This window comes from Pinus tabuliformis, chromosome 8 (assembly GCF_031772625.1).
Source record: "Pinus tabuliformis cultivar Carrire ecotype Pingquan chromosome 8, CPIR1, whole genome shotgun sequence".
Classification (NCBI taxonomy): Eukaryota; Viridiplantae; Streptophyta; class Pinopsida; order Pinales; family Pinaceae; genus Pinus; species Pinus tabuliformis.
In genome coordinates this window covers 1,460,982,294-1,460,995,303 of record NC_142294.1, presented here as the reverse complement: position 1 = coordinate 1,460,995,303, position 13,010 = coordinate 1,460,982,294, and the positions used below count along the sequence as shown (strand labels likewise).

The following is a 13,010-nucleotide window of genomic DNA, read 5'->3' as shown; positions in this document are numbered from 1 at the left end:
AAATTTTGTTTGGCACTTCCAAGTTCTGCTCTCTCACTTGATGGTGTAAAACTGAAGGGATTGAAACACAAGCTTGGGGACCAAACAGATAAATTGATAGCCAAGCTTCCATCAAGCTTCTGATAGCTATGTGTCAGGTGTTCCATAGATCAAAGTAGAGAACTCCAGATGGAGTAATGGACCACTTCAGAAGCTCCCAACAATAAATTTATTAACTGCAGTTGATTTCTTTAATTTAAAGAAATTACTGCAGTTGGTTTCCAGAAATTAAGGAAAGACTGCAGTTTACTTCCATAGTGGTAGGCAACAATTGGTAAAAAAATTAATGGAGCTTAACAGAAGCGTGATCTCGTTCGAATGAACTGTGCTTCCCGAGGTTCAACAGTTCGAACCCCGGCATCTCAGGTAGCCGCCTCAGTTGGTTGAAATTGGCAATCAACTCTTCCAATTCTCTGAATTTAAAAGATTAATGTCATGGCCAGCTGCAAGCAAGATTAATGCATGGCAAGTTGTAATACAAAGAAATAAATAATGAAAATTGTGAAGTACATCTAAAGTTTAAATAATTTACCGGCATCTTCCAATGCTATCAGGAAGTGCAGTAAGGTTATTCCCAGAAACATTGAAGATCTTAAGCTTCACAAGATGCCCGATGGAATTTGGAAGCGATGTAAGCTAATTTGACTGGATGTCCAGACGGACCAGATTCACGGCGAGTCCTATTTCCACCTACATAGCAAAGTTAATGCTATGGAGGTACCCCTCTGACAGCCTCATAGAGCATCATCGACCATACATCATCGGACCATGCATCGTAAACTTTATCTGTCTCCGGCATCCCGCTCCGGTTGCCTATCGAAACCCACGACGACGCTGCCCGCAGCCACCCGCAGCCTCCCATCAGATCGTATTGATGACGACGGAGATCGTATTGATGACGGACGGGAGAGCGTGGCCTCCACTCAGATCATATTAATGCCCGACGGGAGAGCTCATTTACCTCACGCACGAACGGGACCAACCTCCTCCGGCCTTCAAAGTCCCGGCCAGCTCATCTGCAAAACCATTCCTACTCCGCGGCGAACAGAACATTATCTGCAAAACCATTCGGCGAACAGAACAGAGGAGACGTTCAATACCTGGAGGAGCTGGCCATTGGTTATCGAGATTTGCGGTTGGCAAGGTTAGTGCCCCTGAAGCCTGCGAATTCTTGGTGAATTTTAACATCTATTTGGACTTGCCTAACATTCTAATTTGAGCTGCAAATCACTTCATTGAAGTGCAAAATTTTAATCTGGTGTAATAATTTCCGTCATCACTGTCTCTGCGTAAAAGACCATTTATCTCCTCTGCGAATTTATGTCCGTTCATCAATCTGTTGATAAAATTGTTGTTTTTGAATTTATTGCTCAGCTATGTCCGTTCATCCATCTGGTGATAAAATTGTTGTTTTTGAATTTACTTTCATTTTGTTCAAATTCGAGGGTTCATAATCTCAGAATTAACAAATATTTTAGTGACGCCCAAAATTCCATTATTGAGCTCCGCTGGAACTGAATTCCAAAAACTGTATTACACAGTTTCGAGGGTTTTTTTTTTCAGCGAGAATCAATTATAACTAACTTTATATCAACATAGCATATAGTTCACAATTCAAAATATGCTAAATTTCGCATAATGTCAAAGGTACTGAAGGCGAGAAACCTCTAATACACAGATTCTATTAACATTGAAAATATATATCAAGGGCCATCAAAGAACTCCGTGAGGGCTTCTGCTGTCAGACATCGAGCTCATATATCAACCTAACATATAGTTTACAATTCAAAATATGCTAAATTTCGCATAATGTCAAAGGTACAGATGGCGAGAAACCTCTAATACGCAGATTCTATTAACATTGAAAATATATATTAACCGACATCAAAGAACTCCGTGAGGGTTTCTGCTGTCAGACATCGAGCTCAAATTCTTCTCCAGTGGCTACAAATTTGTTGACAAGGGCAAGGGCATTACTGATTAATTTACTCACTTTCTGCACATGGGGCGTGACCATGGCCTTAACCCTCCCACTGGCAGGCTGAAAGCCGTCGAGACAGGAGTCCTCGTTGGTGAGCGTCGCGCTCATCCACGTTTCCACGTTGCTCATCTGAGCCTTGAACGTGTTACGCCTCAAGTGCTTCAGCTCTGCCAGAGATTGATGAATCTCGCCCGTGGTGTCCCCGAAATCCTCAATACAATACACAATTCGAGGGTTTGCATGATTATCGGATGGATCAAACCCTTGATTGGGCATCTTGACGCATTTCCCTCCCCACAAATTTATTACTTTTTAAAATACTTAAGTTAAATCAACACAATTAAATTTTATAGAGAGAAATTAAAAAATTGAAATATAAATTGTTTTTCTATTTTTTAATTAATTTTTAAAATTATTTTATTAAAAAATTTATAATTTTAAGTCGTTGAATTAACACAATATTTTACTAAACTAATTAATAAATATGTAACATAAAATATATTTGAATTACTGAATCTATTAATATACTATTTATTGAATTAGTAAACTAACTAATAAATCAATTTTTGACAACTTTATCCTCTCCCGGTGAAACTAATCCTCTCTCACATTGATAACTTTTTCATAAAGGGTATCATTATTTGCTTCATTAGATGTCACGGAGACAAAGTGAGAAAGGATACAGTTAATGGAACATATTTTCGATATTGGGGGAATGCCTTTTTATTAAACAATGGGTATTTTATGCTTTATGAGCATACTGAGAATGAGTGTTGTTCTTTCTTCGCAGAGGCATTGCAGCTGATGTTACATCATAATTTATTCAACTCTCAGCTCAAACCCAGAGAAAATATCAATGTTTCTATGTCCAGGATTGAAACCGGAAACCTTTCCGTCGAAATGCTTTTAATGAGTTTAATCAGGGAATCTTGTCATCATATTTTTCAATTCATTTATATTCCAAAGATGCATCACATTTTGTTGGCCCAATCAAGGGTTGCCTCATAAATGGATTTAGATTTTGTAGTGTCTTTGACTAATTCTACTTTTAGTCGCTGCATACAAATCAAATGCGTTCAGAAGTCAAATTTTAGTCAAATATCATATCAGAGCTTACTGGGTAGTCCAAGTACCAGTGGTAATTAGGCTGGGACTTGTATGACTGGTAACAATAAAAGGTCAAAATTATAATGTATTGTAACAATGGTGACAGCAATTAAAGTTTGGCATTCTCATCAATTGTATATAGTTGTATAACTAAAACCAGAAATAACGTGAGCCTGTTAATTCCATCTAATTGATTGCGTTCAGAAACTCTCTATACACGATTTCATTGAGTATACTATTCTACTTTAGTTTGCTTGAGGTCACTTTTTCTTTTTAAGATTTGTTTTATGTAAGAATTTTTCAACAGAGTTCATCATTCTCATACTTGTCTCACTACTTATGGAGAGCCTGCCATAATCATTCTCTATTTTATCATGTCCTTTTATTCCTAAGCCTTGCTATTATATTTTGCAGTTTATTTTTATTTCGAAAGAGATTTTTGAGTCTAGAAAAGCACATACGATTTAAATTGTTATACTCTGATAAGCTTTGTTATTGTGTTTTGAACTTTATTTTTATTTCTAAAACGGTTTTTGAACAGCTATAAACTGATACGCTGTGCTTGTCATCACCACAAATATGTACACAGAAAAGTTCATTTTTAATTAAATAATAAAAATGATGTCATCACCATCCACAAAAAAACTCGAACAAAACAAAACTGTATAAAGAAAAGTCCATTTTATTAGGTTGGTTTCTGAAATCTGATAATGTTGGTTGCGTGATATGAGTATGTTTTTCCTTCATAGATTAATATCTACTTCTGCAATAGAATGTCTTCTATATTGTATGAACTCATATCACGCAACCAACATTAAATAATCACTGGTTTACATCTTAATTACAGGGTACCCATTTAAACGTGTATGTCGGTAGATGAAACTGGTGTCATCTGTTTGGATGGAGAAATGGAAAACGATAGTAAAAAATTACAAAACAATTGCATAGTCTAATAAATGTGGAATATTGTTGTTAAGGAATCTGTTTAGTTATTAACACTGTGAGTATATATGCACAGTGGAAACAGTAGATAAATTTGATCTAATAAGTATAAATGGAGAAATAAAGAAATGAGGTACACATGGAAATAGGAAGAAATGAGAGTTGACATTATTTACATTAAATATTAACACTTTAGATATTCAGACTAAAATCAGTTGATGAAAGCACTTACAGAGTTTGTCCTTGCCGGATGTGCAACAGTAATGTGCTCAGAATTTAAGTGCCAACAGACCAACCACCGTATATTTAGCTTATATCTATTCACTTTGTTAACTGGAAAAATATATATTTATGTGTTGACATTATTTAACTCTTTTCATTATTTATGTGTTGAGTTTTTATCATCTACATAAAAAGTTGAGTTGCAACAAATAGATATGTTTTTTGTCCAGTAACGTATTATATATAGCTTTTTAAATATATCAAGGATTTAAGAACATTTTATTCTATTCCAGTTTTCAAAATTTTAGTGTTTAAAATGGATTTTAGTGTTTATTCTATTATTATGTTGTTCTTTTTAGATTATGGTATATGGAGAGCATTAGTGTCTTTACTCTCCTCGTTATGTTTGCAGGGAAAAAATATGTCCTGTAAAAAAATGGCATCCTATTTTTCCTTTGTTGAAGAATCCATAGATCCCTCCCCCATGGAGTGTGCGCGTTACGAGCAGTATGTGCATCTCCCCGAGCTCAGTGCCATGTGGAAATTCAAGGAATGGCCTGGTTGGTCTAGAGAGGGGTTGGTAAAGGCTGCCTTACAGTCATTGGAGATTACTTTTCAGTTTGTTTCGTCTGTCCTCTGTGACACAAGGACTTACATTGACAAAGAGGAATGGAAGAGAAGGCTTGAATCCTTAATTAGTTCCCAGATTGAGTTGATTTCAATGATTTGTGAAAATGACAAGCAGGTTCCCACTCTTCAGTTGTCAGTAAGTAGTGGTGTTCTCTCATGGAAAGTTTTCCATGACGTATGGCAGAGACCTGGTGCTTTACCTGTGGTTAGCAGAACAAGTGAAGAGAGCTTACTTCCTCGTTTGGGTACATGGAAGAGCGCTGAAGCTATGGTTTCTAGAATATGGCTTGCCATTGAAGGCCATATGCAGAGGACTCCCTTCACTTTAGGTCTGGGGGAACCAAATATGTCAGGTAAGCCTCTTCTTGAATATGATAGAATCTGCAAGCCAAGATATTTGCACTCTTTAAAACAACATAAACAGTTCCATAATCTAGAAGATGCCAAACTTTGCAATGTCCTCCAGATCTTTGAGGCCTGGGTATTTGTAGGCCAAGAATTGTTGCAGAGAGTATATGAAAGAATAGACTCTGGGGATTTCGTAGGAGCATCCACAGACTGTTGGATGGTTGAAAGGATGTGGAACATGCTCACAGAAATTGTGAATTTGCTTCTAGTGATGGACCCAGATGATTTCCTTTGCCTTAAACACCAATTGGCAATTCGCAGCACTAGTACGCTTGCAGGCGCATATTGCCTTCAGTCTGCCCCCCTTAGAGACCTTACAAATGCATGCAAGGAACTAAGGCATCTGGTGCCCAAAGTCATCGGTGTTGAGGCTGATCCAAAGGGTGGACCAAGGCTCCAGGAGGCACTTATGCATTTGTTTCATTCACATGGACCGCGCTCACATAACACTTCAGGTGCTTACCATGTTGCAACAATACATGTTCTGTTGGCCTTTCAGGGAATAGAAGCCGCGGTGAAAAGGTTTTTCTTCTCATATCAGCAGCTGGTAGTAACAACCATGGGTAGCACTGAAATGAAGGGTCCATCATATCTAGGTGCTTGTGATGCCCTACGTCATATATATTTTGAACCACCTTATTTCCTTAGTGTGGATGGTGCAAAGACATTTTTGGGTTACTATTGGCACTAAAAGTTACAACTATGGTGGATGGTACACTGGAAGATCTACAGACAAATCAAGTGAAGTGTACAAGAGAGAATAGTGCCTTCAGTTTTTCAATGTATTACCCCAAATTCATACATACACTTTTTACATTGACAGTTTTGAGTACTATACATAGAATTATATTGGATATAGGATTAGACTCATTTTTGTTCATCCCCATCAGTAGGACCAATCAGTAGAACAGTGCTAGAAATTTGGGATTTTTTTTTTTATTCCCTCTCCAACATGGATAGGATACTAAGGATTCATAGTGTGCAATTCCTCCTTCGTTAAATAGTGTAAAAGATTGTCCAAAATTTAAAAGGTAATTATTAAAATTATTAAATTTTACGAGTTGTTTCTTTTTTTAATTTTTTAATTCTTTACCTAAATTTTATGATGAGTTTAATGATATTTATATAATTCATTATAAATTTTAACATGAAATGTAGTTTAATGCTGTTATTTTTATATATTTTTTAAAGATTTTTTTATTCAGTGTGTGAAACTGAGATAATTATAATTATAATTTGTTAAGTTTATTTAATGGAATGCATCATAATTTTTTTGATGCATTATTTTTTTTTAATCAGATTTTTTGTTTTTTAAGATTTTTTAATTCACCGTGTGAAATTGAGATAATTATAATGTTAGATTATTGAATTTATTTAATGGAATATATCATAAAAAATTTAATGTATTAAATCTATATCATATTCAAGCTACATTCCTACCATAAATATCCACTCATTTCCAAAGTTTTGAGAAAAAATATTAGATAATGCATTTCAGATTGACTAATAACATATAATTAGTATAGTTTCTTATCTCTACATTTATTTTACAAAGTACTCTGATACTTCTTTATACTCTACTTTAATTTTCTTGCACATGGCCTTGTGTTATTGCTTAAGATGTCATTTAATTTAACTGAATTTATGGTAAAGGTATAAATTTTTCCTTTAGTTCTTCAATACAAATTTGTTTTAATGAGATTGTAAATTTTAGTTAAATTATTTCTAGTATAGTATCATTTATAAAATACGTTGTTCTTTAATCATATAACTTTAAATTTAGAACATTGATAATGCATATTGCTAATAATCATTCTCACTCTTAATATCTATAATTTGGCTTAACACTTATCATTTTCTTGCAGATTGACACACAGTTCGCTCGCTTGTGCAGAGCCTAACCCCACAGTTTACAAAGAACAAAAACAATCATTGTAATTTTTCTTTCGTGGGTGACTGGCAACCTTTAGTGAATTGCCTTCACCTCTGGAATTTTTTTCCATATAGTTCAGATTGTTTTAATAATCAGTGTTAGTAGGGCAATTACTTAGCATTTACTTTAAAATTTTTACATTTCACACATAGCTTAATAACGGGAAAAGTAAGTGGCCATAATCCACACATTTTTTCAATTTGTTTTGCTATTTTACCGAAGTCAAATAGTTTAATTAGCAAAGGAGTAAGTGGACCATAATTCACTCATATTTTTTACTAACCAAAGCATCTTTACTTCATTAGCATTGGGACTAGGAACTGGTGTTATTAAAGAAAGGGAGTAGCCCCTACTTCCCTTGCGTCTTTTAGACGATCCTGGGCTTGCTTCTGAAATCTTTCTCAAAGCACTAAGTTTTTCATCTCCCTTTTTAGGCTCACATAGTGTAATAGGAAGGAAGTAAGTGGCCCATCAACCACACATTATTTTATTTGTAGGTAAGGAACAAACATAATTTAGTGTAAGTAGATGAATTTGAAAAGGATCATCGAATATCCACATGACTACAAACTTTGTATGTTCACTATGTCACTTACACACACATTTCACTACACACACTAAGCTACTCTAAACTTTGAACAAAGGGAATCAAGTGTAAAAACCCTTTGTACTTAGATTATTTAAGCTTAATTTTTCACATCATAAGTGAAGGAAGACACGTAAAAGCAATCATAACTTGAACAAACTAAATTTCCCCACATGGGCCACAAAATAATTTATAGTTTAGGTTAGGACTGTTGGGGGTAGGCATCCAATAAGCCGCCATGGTCATGTTACATTTTGAAACATAGAAGTTGTCTTTTAGGGTGCTTCAAATCCTTCAATCAGTCCACGGAAAAGACAACCCAAGCAGCACAGAGACCCGATTCAGAGGGGGTTCAGCTTAGGCTCAGTGCGTGCGGTCCTATATGGGGCTACCCAACCTGTATAGTGCTTGGTACTGATAACCGATTACCAAGAAGCTAAAGACTCGACTGCCTCCGTGAGACGAAGGTATCCTATTGGCCAAATTTTAGGGCATCTTTCCCTATAGGTGGAGGTGTGGGAAGCACTAAAGCCTCATTCAATACCTTGGTTGATTCTTTTCGTTGCTGGAAGCGTCACCAGTTCTTTCAGGACGTAGCCCCAGTACTCGTCATTCTTTGGCTGCTGGAAGCGTCACAAGTTCTTTCGGGACGTAGCCCCAGTACCCATCATTTTTTGGCTGCTGGAAGTGTCACCAGTTCTTTCGGGACGTAGCCCCAGTACCCGTCACAAAAGATATCTTCGCAAGGCCCAGTTACTTATAGAGTGGAAAGGACGAATAGGTCTTCATAGGACCTTTTATTATACGCAAAACAATCTAAAATATTTTCCTTGTTTGATTAATCACATAGCTTAACTTAAAGGGAAAGTGACACTTTATTTTTCATTTTGCTTTATGTATGTAATTTCTTTTTATACACATTCCTCTCCTCACCACAAAAGTGACACACATTCCATTTTAAGAATACATAAATACTTTACTTTTTCATATTAAGAATAACAAGACAATGCTACACAAAACATTCCATATTAAGTTCTACTAGCTGATATTATAATTACCAAAAACATGCTCTGTTTAGAGGCCTATTAATGGTGAATGATTAACCAATAACATTAGGAAATAGTTGAGTTAATATCAATGGTAATTAAATTGAATTTAGATAGCAGATTTCTGAGTAAAATGTTACTTAGAAATCTAATTTTAGCATATTATATGAGCAAAAGAGAAAATTGATAACGGACCTATAAGGCTCGTGAACTAGTTAGCTAATTCAAAAGACAACCTTCCACATCAAACAATAGTGCATAATATAATGAAGCTTCACACAGATATGTTACCCACGGTGATACACTTGACCTAATGTTCCCTTTATCCAACATTTCGTCTAGCTACAACTCAATTAAATCAAGCGTGCTCATTTGATAAGGAGTTTCCACAGGCATGAGTTCAATCAAGAAATCAACCTCCCTATGTGGTGGTGGTCATTGGATCTTCTCTAGGAAAACATCTACATACTAATTTACAATTGGATGTTCCCTCATGTTATTCTTGTTGCCTCTCGATCCACTGGAGATGTGAATAATGAATAGGATATAGCCCTTGTGACCACAATGCTTAAGTTGCAATATTGTTACTAGTCTGATTGACACTAGCTTGATCTTCCCCTATAATATGGTATTTTCCCCATTGTTACTAAGGAATCTGATCGAATTTCTATAAAAAATGATTTTTTTTGGTGTTGCATCAGCCAATCCACCCTAATGAGGATGTCATATGCTCCCATGGGCAACAAATTTAAATTAATTACAATGGGCATGTCATTTAGCATTATTAGGCATGAATTGGATGGAATAATCCACTTTCTTCCTGGTCTCAATAGCCAATTGGACTAGCCAAGACTCCTTATCAATTGTCCTGAGTAAGGAACTCTTCTCGACCACTTATGGGCTTACGTAGTTTGTCCTGGGTTTAACAAAATAGAAATGGATTGGTCATTGATCTTACCTTCCATTTAGATTATTGAGGCCCGATGATCCACTTATCTATTGTCCATGGATGCATATATGCATGGTGCACACCTCTCCATGTCATTCACAGTCTCTTCTTCATGTACGTTATACGATCTTGGGCGACTTTGTTGCCATTGAGGGAAGTCATTTTTCCAATGGTTCTCCCACGTGCCCAACATTACATAGGCCCTACCCTAAGCTTCTCAATTTCATATTGTGTGGGTTTCATGAACCACTCTTCACTTGCCAATGACATCTCTCTATTGAGGTTCTCCTTTGGCATGAGCGACTGGCTTATGGCTTCCCATTGCTAGCTTCATTCCTTTCCCTTTAAAGTTTGGCTTGACCTTCTCCTTCCAGTCTATTCTCGCAAATGGACATTTATTAAGTATATTCTCTTGGGTTTCAGCTTCTTTTCTGCATAAGCTACATATTGAGGGCCCATAGAAGCCTCTTTGCTGGATTTTGTCCCATGTCAGAGTCCGCTCTTTGCTCACCAACCATGCAAAAATTGTTACTTTCGGCCACCACTTGCCTTCCCATATTACTCTCCAATCAACAGCTCCTTCCTCCCTTTCCTGTTTCGTTGCTAAATAATACGCTTCTTTTCCTGTATAGGTTCCTTTCATAGATTTCCCCACCTGAGGATATCCCTTCCTGGTTTGATTTTAATTTTCCTCAATTCTACCTCCTTAGTATATAATTTTTCTATATCCTGGTTTATATTTTCATACCATTCCTCTGGCCTCCTCCAAACCCTCCATATATCATTGGACTCTCCCTCTTTCCAGTAATCCCTCACATATTCTAATCCTGCCCTCTTCGCTTTTTGTTGGACTTCTTGTAGGGTTTGTATCCTTGCCAATTTATCTCGCTGCTGCCATCCTTCCTCCCAGAATCTGGCATTGCTCCCCGCATGGATTTCCCAAAAGGCATGATTATTAACTATGTCCCTATTATGGCTTGCAAGTTCCCAGAATGAAGACCCTTTTGGGATTTCCTCAGCTCTCAGTCTTCCCTCTACTGTTTCCGGCATATTATATTTTTGATTCCATATTCTCTTCCATACATCATTTCCCCCCCTGCACCCATCTCCACCAAAGTTTTGCCCCTAGTACCTTATTTAAAATTTCTGGATCTCTCACACCCAGACCTCCTTCTTCTTTTCTTTTAGTTACATTTTTCCATGAAACCAGAGCCCATTTCCTCTGTTGCTTGGGTCCGCCCCATATGAATTTCCCAAATATTTCCTTCATTCTTGAACATACTCCTTTGGGTGCTGCCATAATGGACAGAGGATAGATAGGTATCGATTGCAGTACTGATTTTAACAGTACAATCCTACTTGCAATGTCCAAGGATCTAAAGGACCAACTTGCCAATTTGTTTTTTATTTTTTCCAACGTACTCTGCCAGTTTTTCATCCGAGTAGGGTTTATGTCCAACTGGATTCCCAAATACTTAGTAGGTAGTTCTCCATGTCTAAAGCCTAGAGTTCTGGTAAGATGAGCTTTGATAGAATTAGGAGTATTAAATATGAAAGTGCATGATTTTTCATTGTTTATTTCCATACCTGATGCCTCCATGAATATTTCCAATACTCTCTTGAAGTTCCTCACCTCTTTGACTGAAACTTCGCCAAATAGCATCACATCGTTTACAAACTGCTGGTGTGTGATGGGCAGATAGTTTCCCCATAGTTTTATGCCTTTAATTCTCTTTTCCCTTAGCTCTTTTATGAGATTTCTTCCTAAACCCTCCACTGCCATTATAAATAGGAATGGAGAAATAGGATCTCCTTGCCTGATTCCCCTTGTTGCATTGAAAGTACTCGTTGGTGTACCATTTACCAGAATTGAGAAATTCGTAGTTGAAATCATACTGTAGACCCATTCAATCCATCTCTTATCGAATCCATATGCTCCAAGAATCGCTCCGGGGTAATTCCAATTCAACCGATCATAGGCTTTTGACAAATCTAACTTCATCATCATCCCTCTCTGCTTTTTCGTCTTTAAGGAGTCTATCACTTCCTGAGTAACTACTATTCCGTCAAGTATTTGGCGACCCTCCACAAAGCCAGTTTGCTCTGGTGCAATTATATTCGGGAGTAATGGCTTCAACCTTTTCGCTATCAGAGTGGCTATAATCTTATAGATGACATTGCACAGTGCTATTGGCCGAAAACCTTGCGCCTCCTCCGAATTGTTATTCTTAGGGATCAGGGTCAAAAAGGTCGAATTTATACCAGGCCATATCTTTTGCTTCATTCTTGATTCCTCTACAGCCTCCAAGACCTCCTTTCCTAGAAAATGCCACCCTGCCTGATAAAATTCCACCGTATATCCATCCGGTCCTGGTGCCTTGATCTTGCTCATATTCATCACGATCTCTTCTACCTCTTCCATGGTTACTGCCCTCATCAGAGCCTTGTTTTGTTCATTTGTTATTAACCTTGGAATTCCCTCTCATCGTTTTCCGATCCTTCTCCTTTCCCCTGTTCCTCCGTCAGATTCTTTGTTGCCTCCTCTTGTCGGTTTTGTGGGCATTCCCTGAATAGATGTCCATACTCATGACACCTTCTGCACCTGAAGGGAATGTGCTCATAGTCTATGGGCTGCTGCCATATTTCATCATGGTATTCCACTTCTATGGACTCCGGCAAGGGTTCTGCTATGTTCATATACACACAAATCCTTGCATAAGATGTGTATTTCCCTCTTTTGGTTGACTCTGCCACCTTTACAAAGGTTCCGATCGAGTTGCCAATCCCTTCCAATATTTCAGGATCCCAGAACTCCATTGGTAATCCGAACAGTCTAACCCATATGGGGGCTGCCAGTATTTTCTCTTCATCCGGATTGTATCTGTCCTCCCAGTGTCTCATAAACAGTCATGCATTGTTCATGAAATATGGTCCCTCCTTAAAAGTTCTTTCTTTATCCTCTAGGTTCGCAAAGATGACTGTGAAAAAGCCTTTGGCTCCCAGTTTTAGGTCTATATGCCCTTTTGGCCTCCACTTTTGTTGAATCCATTTTGTTAAATCCTTTTCGGATGGCCAAAATCCTATAAACTTACAGATCAGAGCATGGTCTCTCATATAGCATCGGTAATCTTCAAGCTTATTACTCTTGATATTGGGGGTTTGTTGGG

General features: G+C 37.2%; 1 protein-coding gene and 2 pseudogenes across 1 annotated transcript; 1 reads left to right on the top strand and 2 right to left on the bottom strand.

Annotated features, from left to right (window-relative positions):
• Window positions 1–1,951: 1,951 nt before the first annotated feature.
• On the bottom strand, window positions 1,952–2,296 carry LOC149241298 (pectinesterase inhibitor 10 pseudogene; annotated as a pseudogene).
• Window positions 2,297–4,727: 2,431 nt separating this feature from the next.
• Window positions 4,728–6,020, top strand: LOC149241297 (nematode resistance protein-like HSPRO2 pseudogene; annotated as a pseudogene).
• A 6,286-nt stretch (window positions 6,021–12,306) lies between these two features.
• LOC149241296 (uncharacterized) lies at window positions 12,307–12,744 on the bottom strand. The gene has a single exon (XM_089370499.1). It carries the CDS (start codon window positions 12,742–12,744, stop codon window positions 12,307–12,309), a length of 438 nt encoding a protein of 145 aa, XP_089226625.1.
• Between the last annotated feature and the right edge of the window lie 266 nt (window positions 12,745–13,010).